The sequence below is a fragment of the Astyanax mexicanus genome, chromosome 4 (genome assembly GCF_023375975.1).
Source record: "Astyanax mexicanus isolate ESR-SI-001 chromosome 4, AstMex3_surface, whole genome shotgun sequence".
Lineage (NCBI taxonomy): Eukaryota > Metazoa > Chordata > Actinopteri > Characiformes > Acestrorhamphidae > Astyanax > Astyanax mexicanus.
Window position 1 is genome coordinate 22,603,118 of NC_064411.1, and position 14,766 is coordinate 22,617,883.

The following is a 14,766-nucleotide window of genomic DNA, read 5'->3' on the forward strand; positions in this document are numbered from 1 at the left end:
TTGGGGAACTGAGGACGGCTTCCACAGAGTGAAAACAGAGATACTAGAAATTCATGGAAATAATCAAATCTGCATATACTAGAAAGGGGATTAAAATCATAAGCTCTGAAGATTTGGTCCTAAATGTTTAGTTCCCAGCTAAGAATTCTACTCTAACTATGACATCTTAATTTTAAAGACTAAGTTTATCCCTTCTTCAGAACTAAACTCCTTCCATAACTACCCTAAAAACTGAGCTCTGTCTAACGAAGAATGTTCTGGAATATCGAACATATAAGAAAACATAACATGGAATTCAATAAACATGATCGCTGGATAAGATTAATTTTGCTGAACCTGTAAAATCCATTGTTAAATTCAGTTCTGGTGGAACGAGTCCCAAGTGACAAAGTGAAACATTTGTGTAGGATAAGGTGTTCTGTCTGAAAGATTTACGATTTGCGCTTTTTATTGCCATGGAACAAATTTGGGACAGTTTTCTCTCCTGTGTGAATGCGCTGGTGATTTTTGAGATGACTCTGTTGATTAAAACTCTTCCCACAGACTGAGCAGTGATACGGTTTCTCTCCTGTGTGAATGCGCTGGTGATTTTTAAGTTGACTCTGTGTAGCAAAACTCTTCTCACAATCTGAACAGTGATACGGTTTCTCTTCTGTGTGAATGCGCTGGTGTATTTTGAGATAACTCTGTGTAGTAAAACTCTTCCCACAGTCTGAGCACTCATACGGTTTCTCTCCTGTGTGAATGCGCTGGTGTATTTTGAGATTACTCTGTGTAGTAAAACTCTTCCCACAGTCTGAGCAGGAATACGGTTTTACTCCTGTGTGAATGCGCTGATGCAGTTTGAGAGTCTCCAGTCGATTAAAGCTCTTCCCACAGTCCGAGCAGTGATACGGTTTCTCTCCTGTGTGAATGCGCTGATGCAGTTTGAGAGTCTCCAGTCGATTAAAGCTCTTCCCACAGTCCAAGCAGTGATACGGTTTCTCTCCTGTATGAATGCGCTGGTGTATTTTGAGTTTAATCTGTTTAGTAAAACTCTTCCCACAGTCTAAGCAGTGATACGGTTTCTCTCCTGTGTGAATGCGCTGATGTTGTTTGAGAGCACTCTGGGTAGTAAAACTTTTCCCACAGTCTGAGCAGTAATAAGGTTTCTCTCCTGTGTGAATGCGCTGGTGTTTTTTAAGATCACTCTGGGTAGTAAAAATCTTCCCACAGTCTGAGCAGTAATATGGTTTTACTCCAGTGTGAATGCGCTGGTGTATTTTGAGATGACTCTGTTGATTAAAACTCTTCCCACAGTCTGAGCAGTGATACGGTTTCTCTCCTGTGTGAATGCGCTGATGCAGTTTGAGAGTCCCCAGTCGATTAAAGCTCTTCCCACAGTCTGAGCAGTGATACGGTTTCTCTCCTGTGTGAATGCGCTGGTGTTTTTTGAGATTACTCTGTGCTGTAAAACTCCTCCCACAGTCTGAGCAACGATACGGTTTCTCTCCTGTGTGAATGCGCTGGTGTATTTTGAGAGCACTCTGTGTAGTAAAACTCTTCCCACAGTCTGAGCAGTAATATGGTTTCTCTAATGTGTGAATGCGCTGATGTTGTTTAAGTTCACTCTGGGTAGTAAAAATCTTCCCACAGTCTGAGCAGTAATATGGTTTTACTCCAGTGTGAATGCGCTGGTGTATTTTGAGATGACTCTGTTGATTAAAACTCTTTCCACAGTCTGAGCAGTGGTACGGTTTCTCTCCTGTGTGAATGCGCTGGTGCAGTTTGAGATTACTCTGTTGATTAAAACTCTTTCCACAGTCTGAGCAGTGATACGGTTTCTCTCCTGTGTGAATGCGCTGGTGTTGTTGGAGATGACTCTGCCGATTAAAACTCCCCCCACACTCTGAGCAGTGATACGGTTTTACTCCTGTGTGAATGCGCTGGTGTTTTTTGAGATTACCCTGTTGATTAAAACTGTTCCCACAGTCTGAGCATTGATACGGTTTCTCTCCTGTGTGAATGCGCTGGTGTTTTTTGAGATGACCCTGTTGATTAAAACTCTTTCCACAGTCTGAGCATTGATACGGTTTCTCTCCTGTGTGAATGCGCTGGTGTTTTTTGAGATCACTCTGTTTAGTAAAACTCTTGACAGAGTGCTGATGTTTCTCCATGTCGGGACTTTGCTTTATTTGTCTGTTAAATGTAGCAAACAATTTCTGCGTGTTCTGGAGATTCTTCTGGATGGCTTGTGCTTCACCTCTTTCAGCAGTTTAACTTTGATCTTTTGATAAATATCCTGGTTGTTGGTGATGAATTTCAGGAGAATATTTTCATTTCTGGAAAAGACAAAAATGCCAGTGAATATTAAAATAAAAGCAAGTCATTTAACTGAACAGAACTGCCTAAATCAGTTAAACTATACAGATAAAACTACAGGGACATCTTCATATTTCCATAAAAAGGGGGTGCTGGTGGTCTTCCAGCCACCTGTTTAGTGCCTTTATAAGGACTTCCCACTGTTCAGACACTCTTAATTATGTTATGGTCTCACAAGAAACTGAGAACTTAAAGAAAGAAAGAAAGAAAGAAAGAAAGAAAGAAAGAAAGAAACGTGCCGAAAAAACAACATGCAGTGGTTTGAATCACGGTGCCGAAGCTTGATTCGTTCTACATTGATCACGTGACCAATGATGTCCGAAGCCTTTTCCTTTACACTAAATTATAAAATATTTCATACATCTTAAAAAATGACAGTAATTAGGGTTGGGCGATGTCTCCTTAATGGGCAGATGATGATGTTTACAGTGAAACAACGCTATGGTCGATGATATCGGGGTGATGGGGGGGGTGATGGCGGGGGGGCTGACAGAGCATTGACTGGTGTGTCACGGGAGCGTGTAGGTTACTACAATCAAAAATGTTGGAGTACTGAATACTACATACTGGGCAGTGTGTAGTATGCAGTACATACTAGTGCAGTATGCAGTATAGTTGTATGCCATTCCGAATACAGCCAGTGTTTAAAACTAATAAAAGCTTTTTTTAAAACTTATAAATGCATAATGTAGATAATAAAATAAGTACTAAATTGTACTATTGTGAAATAGTACAGTATAAAACATGCTGTCAGCAGCTGAAATAAATATTTTTTCTTTATAATGTTACTTCTGTTAAACATTAAGTCACGTTGTTAGACATATCTGTATATGTAACAAAATATTTTAAATCAGGTAACATTAACAATTAGTTTACATCAGTCAACTGTGCTTACAACAGTAAGAAACATTGTAAAATTGTTAATTAATGCTTCAACTAGTTATTACATGACAAAAGTTTAGACATTATTCACCATTAAAATTCCTAAAAACTCACGACTTAGTTAACAGGATCTACTACATTTTTAAACATTGGTAATTTAGAAATATGTGATGTCTTGTTTAGAGTCATTTAACACATTTATGTCAGATATTGTGGACACATTTTTAGAAATCCACTTATTCTGATGCATTTTACATCATAATGCCAAATATTTCTCAAGCCAAATGTAGCAGCTCGTCTGCTGCTCTAGTATGCTTGTTAAAGAGCAGACGGAGAGGCAGGTCTCATTCTCTCCTCCTGCCTTTATTCTCTCTACACGTTTACACCAAAAAATAACCCAGCAGATTATTAAGTGTCTGCAACTGCATATACATCTCCTACATATCACCGACTCAATCCCGCACGTTCTGCCTGACCTGCGCAGCGCATCAATTAATTCATGCGTTGAGCTTTAAACGCGCAGATAAGCTGTAACTGGTGGATCAGCACAAAAATCACAGTGTGATTTATTACATTAAAACACAGAACATTTTCTTCTGCTGAACCTGAGAGAGCCCGAGAACAGCGGGGGGAATTCTCACCAGCCCGAGTTCATGCATCGGGTCAGACAGGCTGGAGTTCAGGCTGCGGTTTAGGCTCATGTTGAGGCAGAAAATCTAAACTCTAGTAGTCGGTTCAGCAGAACAAAACGTTGAGAAAGAACCACAACATACCTGCACATACACAACAAAAATAATCCCAGACGACTATTAAGCATCTGAAACTGCACATATATCTATAAAACATGAAACAGAAGTAAATACAGCACATGAACACACATTTTCAGGCTCAGTCACATGTAGTGTTTTGGTGCTGAAACGGCTGTACCTCAGAGCTGAAACCCGACCGGGGCAGAAATAATTAATTATTAGGCAAAATATGCTTCAATACCCGCTAAAAATGCACAGAAGAGTGACTAGAACTGATATAAGAGCTCATTTTTCCAGTAATTTTCTCAAAAATACTTATATTTGCTTAAAACAGCACTTTTTCACGGAACTCCTCAGCTCTGTTTACCTCCTGTGCTGTATTCAAGCTCCTCTGGAGCTACGGGGGGCGCGGAGGGACAATTAATAAAAACACGCAGTTCTCTTGTTGGTGCAGGGAATTGTAGTTCATAGTAAAATCACAGAAAAATAATGACCTTTTTACTGTTACAACACATCAACCAACCTCCAACAAGAGTGTAAATCATAACAAGAGTCTCTTTTGTTCACTAAAGGATAAAATAATTATAATAATATTCTAAGGATTCATATTATTTTATGTATTTTTTTTATTATTTTTGTAGTGTCTTTAACTCTGTTACACAAATGTTAGTTTCTTCTATTTTGTTTCTTCTCAGTTTAATCTATTCTGTTAAATTGTGTATTTTTATCAAGTTGCTCAAAGTGTGATGATTCTTCTTATTGTCATCAAATTCATGTTTTATTGTATTTTATTATTAAAGTATCAGCAAAGGAGCATCTGGAGACTGTTTAATGGTTTAACTGGGATTTCTTAAAAACAGCAGGGCTAAATATATTTTAATTTGCTAACATTTGTGTTTACTATTACAGTGAAACAGCAAGTTTTCTGTTAAATCAGTAAGCCAAATAACGTTACTTAGTGAAATTACCTTTTATACCTGAACTTCTCCTCGCTTTGATCACTAAATCTTCAATTTTTACATTTAATATTGTACAAGCTGACTTTTATTTTGACGGTAGTCACATGACTTGCCAGCACCAACAGTTTGTATACCGTGGTGTCAAAATGAAGGATTTTAAATTTTACAGAGCTGTGAAGAGTTTTGATCACATTCACGCCATCCTGCAACAAAGGAATGGGCATGGAAAGTGTGTGTGTGTTGGTGGAGGAGGGTGGTGGTGTGTGTTGAGAGGGATGGGGGGTTCGCTCTCATGCTCTCTCTGAGAATAAAATAAACTGATATTTTGATGGACGTGTTGTACCTCATTTTTAATGGTTAGTAGGATATTGATACAGGACCACATTTGGAGACATGGTATTTGGTTCCCATTTCTAAACATGAATCACGAAGTTTTGGCAAATTTATGAGCTTGCTGATAAAATGTACCATGCAGAATTTCAGTGAGGGATTAACTGGTTAGTTGTTAGACACACGCAAAACCAGGTCCAGACAGCTGTTATTTATAATAATGTGCTGTGTATTTTACATAAATTCTTTGTTAGCTTGAGAAGTACTACAACTGGTCAAAGACCACATGCCCAAAAGATGGGTATAACCCAAATAGGTTTGCTATAATGGTAAACTAATTAAATTTCTAAAATGTCTTATACACCTGTTAATACTAAATTGACACAGTGTAAAACGCACAGTTTATAAATCAACTGCTCCAGAACAAAGACAATTATTAATAATGATCAATTATTATTAATTACAAATTATTTTCTGGTTGATCTTTGTATTTTGTTTGTAATTTATCTCCCAGTCTATCTAGATTACAGAAATGTGAAATGTGAAGTAGTTTACAGACTTGGTATATGTAAAAATAAATAAAAACACCACAGGCTTATACATTAAACAGATTTTTTCGAATTATAATTAGTTTAAACATCTATCAGTCTATCTAGAATTCAGAAAACGGAAGTTAAGTTTGATCAGCGATCTCACAGCACCGATTTTTTGTTTTTGTTTTTAGCAACATACAAAACACAACAATATACAATAGTACAAACTCTTGTAGAGGATCACAGCTACAATTTAGAAGCTAGGGGGAGCATACACAAACATACAGACTAGAGGAGCAACGTAATAAAATGATAATCTTAGACAAAAGCTTACTAGAGATCTGGTGTGAGATGATACTAGCAGTTTTCCATTTTCTTAATTTACTTAATGAAGAATAATATGACTTAAATTCATTAATGAAACTGGGGAAAGAGGGCTTATTTCCCTTTCAGTTACTGCAGTGAATGTGGTATTTTGCTAAAAGTAAAATTATATTTATGGCATCAGAGAAAGCTGAACTTAAGTTTTTCATATAAAACAAAATGTCCTCTACCTCAAAATAAGGAATATTAAGTTTGATATTAATCCAATTTCTGATGTCCATCCAAAAAGTGTGTGAATATTGACATGAAAAAAACAAATGCTCCAGAGATTCATTTACTGACTTACAAAAAGTACATAATTCAACATCAAATTTGAATATTTTTTCAAGAAACAGGGCTACAGGATAAATCATATTTATAATTTTGAAATGGGTCTCCTTCACTTTAGGAGATATGGGCCAGTTAACAAATTTGGAATAAGCAAAAGTCATATTTATATTCTTATTATTAGGAAGTTTCTTGAAAGAAGCTCCATTATATTCATAGTAAATCTTCTGTTTCAAATCATCATTGATAGTCTTATTATTACACTTAGTCTACTAAATTACAGTCGTTCACTTTTAATGTGGGCATCGAAACAGTCACCTTTGAATATAAAATGACTTGTTTGATTAACTGAATCAATGCTAAAGGAATCGCTTTGCACACCTTCTTAACATCTTTAAAACTCCAAAGATTATATTGACGTATATTTGAGCATACATATTTGCAAGCAGGGTTATTTACCATTAAGCAGGGTTATTCACTATTATTCTATATATTTTCCACACAGAATGGCCTCTGGACCACAGGGAACAGATGGAGTTAGGCTCTAACTTAAACACATTAGAAAGGGGAACACTTCTTTCCCCTCCCATACATTGAGTCAGACTTAGTTATGTATGTGCGCTATAGGAGCGTACGTTAAGTGTTTCCAGATGTGAGGTGTTTTCAAACATAAAAGGCTGGACTTCAGCAATTCAAGCCAGAGAGCTACAGATCAGATTTGAGAAAACAACTCTCTCCAAGCAAACCTGGGTGCTTGTTGATGATGCTGTTCTTCGTACTAATTATTATTTTTTCTGTAATAGATTTTCTTATATACAAAGAACAGTATCAGCGAAGACTTATTTCATGCATCTACATGACATCACAGCCCTGTTTTGTCTGTTCTTGTGCCTGTTGTGCTCCTTGTATATATTCCCTGTTTGTTTATCGTTATTATTTTCTCTAGTTTGTTTATGTTCTCTAGTCCCCCTCGTTTATTTTGGTTTATTATCTTTGTTACGTGTTTATTTGTTTCTTTGTTTATCTTTGTTATTTATTTAATAAATTATTATTTGTTTTGCCCTTACCTGCACTTGCGTCCGTCTCCTCGTCTACCTGCCTGGGTCACCCACCGTAACAAGCATTATAGATAGATACTTTATTTTATTTATCCCAATGGAATTTTAGGGAATTTATACACTTAAAGAATGGAAAAAACTGAGAAGAAACAGAATAGAAGAAACTAACATTTTGGTTGAGAAATATTTGGCATTATGAAGTAAAAATGAAGTATATCCTGTTAATTACTTATGATCTGAGCCAATAGTTTAAGGAATTTTAACAATATAGAATATTTAAACATTTGTCATTTAAAAAGTTTAGGCATTTTACAATGTTTGTAACTGTTGTAAGCATGGTTAATTGATGTACATTTATTATAAATATTACCAGTATTTAAAATATTTTGTTAAACATATACAGATATGTCTAGCGACATGATTTATTGTTTAATTAAAGAAGCAATATGGAGAAAATAAATTTCTTTAGCCACTGCCAGCATGTTTAATACTAGGCGAATAGTATAAATATGTAGATTTCAGAGGTTTGACTGTACTAAAACTAGTGTTGCTGGGTAATACAGTTTTGCGCTGGGACTTTATTAATGTATTCTGATTCAGGAGACATAACTCTTTGATAAAATTAACATTATAAGAAAAAATATATTTCTTTCAGCCACTGAAAGCATGGCAAAATTTACTTTAGCACATAAGTGCCACACTTCTTTACCAATGCGAACCTAAATCACTGGGAATTGGAAGAACTAAGACTAACTTGGCTGAAGGTAAGTTTCTAACTTTAACTCGGAGCATACTAAACGTGGTCAGCTCCGTTTCTAGAACAGGTAATTGAATCAGGCAACACTAAGATTTACCGGAGATAGAACTAACATCGCAATAAAAGTCCCGCCCTTTTATACAAATATCATTTTTGTGTTATAATTATTATAATTATAAATACAGTTATTGTAGCTAACATTTTCACCATTCGACCAAAAAAATAAAATGAAATATAAACCATATTCCGACTAATGATCCATATATATTTATCCCCAATACTTCTGTTCTGTTCAAAGCATCTACCAAACCATTTAATTTACCACTTAAATACAAATTCAGACGCATTAAACAGTTAAACAATGTCTTCTTTATTATATCTGAACTGTTGTGTTAATGCTCCAGCCTGATGCTTTATTTACACTATCTAGTCTTGTGAAGCAGTTGTGTGTTAAATCCACCCTGTTCACTCTGTAACACAAGCACCCGTCCGCCTGACCCTCTATTTCTGTAAACATATATTACTGTGAGAATTCTGATTCAACATGCCATTATATTAATAAGGCACTCTGTGTATTGAACATTGGAGTAAAATAAATGATATTGGGCAGATACAGTCTGCTTCTGATAGATACAATAAACGAACCAATGATAAATATTTTCAACAGGACAATTTTAAAATCGTATTGTAATTGTTAAGAAGAGCTAGCTGGTATTAAACCATGTAGAAGCCACTGTGGTGCATCTGATTAAAATGCTGGAGATGATGTTCTCTGAAAACAGTATTTACTGCAGCAGAGGAGTTGTGGTATATACAGAATAGATGAATGCAATCCGACTGTGTGAGTGTGTGATTCTGAAACAACAGATATAAAAGGGATACTTACTACTTGAAACACATCACTGACTACAATTTACAACACTAACACCTAAACAAAGATACACACTTCTATGAGGTGTTATCTGGTAATAATAATAGGCAGATCAGAAACAGCTAGAAGCTATACAGAGCTATACAAAGAGCTGATCAGTTAGCATAGCATGTAACTCCTTGAAAGTACACCTACAACTAGGAAAGTAATAGTTATCTACACTTTATGAATAAACAGCAGTGTAGGTACTTACAGGTATCTGAATGCACACAAGAATTAAATGTCCTCGGTAATCCCACAAAACTTTACTAAGCTGCACACCGTCCACTATCTCCACTGTTCCTCTACAGAAGTCCTCTCTATCTGTGGTATGCAAGCCCCCAACTGAGGCCCCTCAGTCTCAGCATCGCTCTGATTGGCTAAACAAGCGGAAGCATGAGGGTTGCAGGCACTGTGGGTGGGACTCAGTGGAGGAGCTATTTAGCTCCTGAAGTCTTTGGGCCAACTCTTGGCTCTTTGTAACAGTAATTGTAAAATATAAATAAATATAAATAATCTCAGGTGTGTTTGTGCTTCTAATAATGATATAAAACATTATGTTCTAAAGAACAGATTCTTCTATTAAATCTCTGCAGGCCCTATTTACCATAATAAGAACAGAAACATTCACCAAGACTCACTGATTTGTACACTGTAGAGAAAAGAATATATGAATTATAAGAAACAGTGAAGGTGTGAGTAATGTTTTAAAAAAACAACTAAATTTAGTTGTAAATAAACATTAAATCTGTTAGCTAGTAAACGCTAACAATTAAATAAACTGAGGTAAAATTTGAGGATAATTTACTCTTACTGAGGCAAATTAGCTTAGAACAGATAGTAATTTGTAGAATTGTTAGAATGGTGGCAATTAGTTCCTCCAAACCGTTTAAAAACCTTTCTAGGTCACAGAAAACAGAAAATAAATGCTCTTTCTCCTCAGAAACTTTGGGTACATTCAGTAGCTAGCTTAGCCAACACTAGGAAGCTAGCTAATTCAGCTTTTTCCTAACTTACCAAAAATCAGCCTTTAATTATACTAATTAAATCTGAATTAGTTTAATCTCATAAATTTACCCATAAATTATTCGTGCTTTTCTCAGTTTATTAAACAGTATAAGAGAAAGAGAGCTAATTCACTGCTAACTCTGTTAGCTGCTAACAGGCTAATGTTGACAGGAATCTGACAGGAGAGAATCTACTGCTGAATCAAAGCCTCATAAAGAGCAGGGGCCTCATTTATAAAGAGTGCGTACGCATAAAAAGAGGGCAGAAATGTGCGTAAGCAACATCTCACGCAAGAATTGTGATTTATAAAGAAATACTTGGCGTGAAAACGAGCGTACATTTAAGCAAGGTTTAAGGCATGCGTATGCCTTCAAAAGTGTGCGGAGAGAGCGGGAATTAGTGGCATCATGTGGTAAAGTAGGGAATTGTTAGTAAATGCGCAAGCTTTTCTTCCTTCCGCATATTAGTTACCACATAAATCAAAATTAACAAAGGAAGATTAAGCATTACTTTCCTTTATTTTTTACTTTATTACATATTTTTTTCTGCATGTATAGTTAAAATTATTTCTGTATCTTATTCTGTATTATATGTATATGTAGTGTTAATTTTCCACTAACTTGTATATTTCACTTTGTAGTTTATATCAGTTTTATTTGTATTATCTGTTTTATCTCACAGTTGTAAAATCTAAAGGTGCTATATATATATATATATATATATATATATATATTAGCCGGGGCTACATGAGGAATATGCGAGAGTGGCGGATCCCATACTGAGATACCGAATGAATGCTTGAAAGAGAATACAAATTACATTTAAGAAAAAAAAATATGCAAGAAATAAAAAATAAATAAATACCGGCCGTAAAACACTGTTGAACTGCTTTGTTTGTACATTTAGCTAGGCTAACTACCAATTATAATGGTCAGTAAAACAGCAAACACTGTTGTTTGGACATTTAGTTAGGCTAGCTACCAATAATAAAAGTCAGTAAAACGGCAAATGCTACATTTATACATTTAGCTAGGCTAGCTACCAATAATAATGTTCAGTAAATCAGCAAACTGCATATTTGAACATTTAGCTAGCTAGCAAACAATAATAATAGTCATTAAAACAGCAAATGCTACATTTGTACATTTAGCTAGGCTAGCTAACAATAACAATAGACAGTAAAACAGGAAATGCTTTGTTTATACATTTGGTCAGTAAAATAGCAAATCCTGTATCGTGGCACGAGATCTCACGAGATTAAGACGTGACGATATTTCTCGTCAAGCTTAAACCTCTCACAGTTTAGTGTGGACTTTTTAAGATACAACACTGGCAACTGGCAACACAGTAGCAGCGAGTTTGGTGGTTGAGCAGTGAGCAGAAGAGGAAAATTCGGGGAATTTGCATAGAACAGAGGTCACGGGCGGACCGTGGTCCGGGTCCGGACCCAAACCTATTGAGAAGTATTTAATTGTATACACGCTTTGCGGCGCAGTAAATCACAGACCAATCACGTGTGAGGTAATATCACCAACCACTCTCTTCAGTCAATCAGATCTGTGCAGACGTGGAAAAAATAAATAAATAAACACACCGCTCCTCACGCGGGATCGAACCCGTGTTGTCAGGGTCGCGGTCCCGCTGCTCCGGCTGTTGAATTGGGACATGGCCGTGAAAAAACGCCTTTATAAGGAGATAGTGAGCCTGGGCGAGAATGGGCGGAAAAACGAGAACAGACGAAAACTAAAGTCACGCCGAGTGCGACAGAGAGACAGGCGAGGAATTTTGTATAACTGGATCATTCTGAATTCTAATTAAATACTCCTGGCATAGAAGATGCTTCTGCTACTTTTAAGTTGTTTGTCTGGCTGCATTTTGGCTCCAGTGGAAACAAGAAACGGTAACAGAGTGACCAACAAGACTGTACTGTGCTTAAAACATGTTCTGTCTCTGTTTGCACTTCAAGCATAGTCTTAATATGACTGGTTATGCATAGTTACATTACAAGAGATTTAGGAGAAAAAAAACACAAACCATAGTCTTAATATAACTGGATATGACAATCTCAGGCCTATAGGTTTCATGTCAAACATGTGTTGAGAAAACACAATGAGACTGGAGATCTGCAATATAAAAGCTGTTTATTAAAACACACATGGGTAAATATAGAGGTGAAGTAATACAAAGATAATAGTTTGTACTGGATAAAAACAATTAAGAAACTACATTATTTGGATATTCTTAGTAACTTTGGAGATTAAAAAAACCATAAGCAACATTTAATATTCAATAAGGAAAAGATAAGAGAGTATAAAACTTGAGTAATACAACACAACCAAATATCCCTCTATATCCCTCTATAGTAACAGATTTTTAATTGGACTGAACCATAGACAAACAAGAACACCAGCAGAGGGAGTGAATGAGCCTGTAACCTTACTGCGCAACAGTAACTAACCTAAAAACTGAGCTCTGTCTCACAAAGAATGTCCTGGAATATTCAAACTTACAAGACATACAAACATAACATGGAATTCTATACACATCATCCCTGGATAAGAATAGTTTTGCTGAACCTGTAAAATCCATTGTTAAATACAGTTCATATTTGTTTCTGGTGGAATTTATGATTTGCGCTTTTAATTGCCATGGGACAAATTTGGGACATTTTTCTCTCCTGTGTGAATGCGCTGGTGTTTTTTGAGAGCACTCTGTTCAGTAAAACTCTTCCCACAGTCGAAACAGTAATATGGTTTCTCTCCTGTGTGAATGCGCTGGTGTCGTTGGAGATTACTCTGTTGATTAAAACTCCTCCCACAGTCTGAGCAGTGATATGGTTTTACTCCAGTGTGAATGCGCTGGTGACTTTTGAGATTACTCTGTTTAGTAAAACTCTTCCCACAGTCTGAGCAGTGATATGGTTTCTCTCCTGTGTGAATGCGCTGGTGTTTTTTGAGATCACTCTGTGTAGTAAAACTCTTCCCACAGTCTGAGCAGTGATACGGTTTCTCTCCTGTGTGAATGCGCTGGTGATTTTTGAGAGTACTCTGTTCAGTAAAACTCTTCCCACAGTCCGAGCAGTGATGCGGTTTCTCTCCTGTGTGAATGCGCTGATGCCGTTTGACAGTCTCCAGTTGATTAAAGCTCTTCCCACAGTCTGAGCAGTAATAAGGTTTCTCTCCTGTGTGAATGCGCTGGTGTTTTTTGAGATCACTCTGTTGATTAAAACTCTTCCCACAGTCTGAGCAGTGATGCAGTTTCTCTCCTGTGTGAATGCGCTGGTGTTTTTTGAGATCACTCTGTTGATTAAAACTCTTTCCACAGTCTGAGCAGTGATGCGGTTTCTCTCCTGTGTGAATGCGCTGATGCCGTTTGACAGTCTCCAGTCGATTAAAGCTCTTCCCACAGTCTGAGCAGTAATAAGGTTTCTCTCCTGTGTGAATGCGCTGGTGTTTTTTGAGATCACTCTGTTGATTAAAACTCTTCCCACAGTCTGAGCAGTGATGCAGTTTCTCTCCTGTGTGAATGCGCTGATGTATTTTAAGTTTACTCTGTGTAATAAAACTCTTCCTACAGTCTGGACAGTGATATGGTTTCTCTCCTGTGTGAATGCGCTGGTGTTTTTTGAGAGCACTCTGTTCAGCAAAACTCTTCCCACAATCGGAGCAGTGATACAGTTTCTCTCCTGTGTGAATGCGCTGGTGTTTTTTGAGATCACTCTGTTTGGTAAAACTCTTGACAGAGTGCTGATGTTTCTCCATGTCGAGACTTGGCTTCATTTGTCTTTTAAATGTAGCAAACAATTTCTGCGTGTTCTGGAGATACTTCAGGAAGGCTTCTGCTTTACCTCTTTCAGTAGTTTAACTTTGCTCTTAGTTAAATATCCTGGTTGTTGGTGATGAATTTCAGGAAAATATTTTAATTTCTGGAAAACACAAAGAAAAATGCCATTGAATATTAAAATAAAAGCAGGTCAATTAACTAAAGAGATTCTAAGTCATTCTAAGTGAGTGATGTTACCCTTTAATCTGAAGCTTTGAGGCGTGTGCCGAAAAAACGACACACATTGGTTCAAATCACATTGCCGATGCTTGATTTGTTCTTCATCACGACAGATGATGTCCAAAGGTTTTTCCTTTAAACCAATTTATAAAAGTTTCCACACATTAACCAAATACATTAATCCAAATCAATGCTTCACAAACCTGATTTTTTTTTTAACAACTCCTGATAACAGTTCATTATTTTCCACCACACTGGCTTCAGGCTAACAGTGATATGCGCTCCTGAGTTCAAGATGTGTTTTTTGGAAATGTTGATCCGATGCAGTTGTCTTGTTGGTGCAGGGAATTGTAGTTCAAAATAAAATCACAGCAAAATAATGACCTTTTTACTGTTACAACACATCAACCAACCTCCAACAGGAGTGTAAAACATAAGAGTCTCTTTTGTTTACTAAAGGTTAACACAATTATAACAATTTGTAAGAATTCATATTATTTTATGTAGTTCTTTTTCAATTATTTTTGTAGTCTTTTTAACCTCTTACACAAATGTTTGTGTATTTT

General features: G+C 36.4%; 3 protein-coding genes across 8 annotated transcripts in view; 1 reads left to right on the forward strand and 2 right to left on the reverse strand.

The window, feature by feature from the left end:
* LOC125801117 (zinc finger protein 850-like) overlaps window positions 1–14,766 on the reverse strand; it is a 527,199-nt gene that overhangs the window by 328,415 nt on the left and 184,018 nt on the right. For 4 of the 6 annotated variants that reach the window (XM_049477209.1, XM_049477213.1, XM_049477212.1 and 1 more), the window contains exon 2: window positions 476–2,321. In XM_049477209.1, coding sequence (XP_049333166.1) covers window positions 476–2,156 — 1,681 coding nt within the window. In that variant the 5' untranslated portion in view covers window positions 2,157–2,321. Of the gene's footprint in view, window positions 1–475; window positions 2,322–4,016; window positions 4,038–9,404; window positions 9,524–14,766 lie in introns of those variants that run through there. The other 2 variants (XM_049477208.1, XM_049477211.1) reach the window with 2 other exon arrangements.
* Window positions 1–14,766, forward strand: part of LOC125801170 (zinc finger protein 585A-like) — a 272,387-nt gene that overhangs the window by 101,621 nt on the left and 156,000 nt on the right. The gene's annotated exons all lie outside the window — the stretch shown is intronic.
* Window positions 12,323–14,587, reverse strand: LOC125801271 (zinc finger protein 271-like). The gene is made up of 2 exons (XM_049477721.1): window positions 14,219–14,587; window positions 12,323–14,123 (listed from the first exon to the last, which is right to left on the reverse strand). Exon 2 carries the CDS (start codon window positions 13,975–13,977, stop codon window positions 12,838–12,840), a length of 1,140 nt encoding a protein of 379 aa, XP_049333678.1. The 5' UTR covers window positions 13,978–14,123; window positions 14,219–14,587; the 3' UTR covers window positions 12,323–12,837.

Bases quoted from the DNA above. Each gene is read 5' to 3' on its own strand.
- LOC125801271 (XM_049477721.1), bottom strand. From the start codon at position 13,977: ATGAAGCCAAGTCTCGACATGGAGAAACATCAGCACTCTGTCAAGAGT.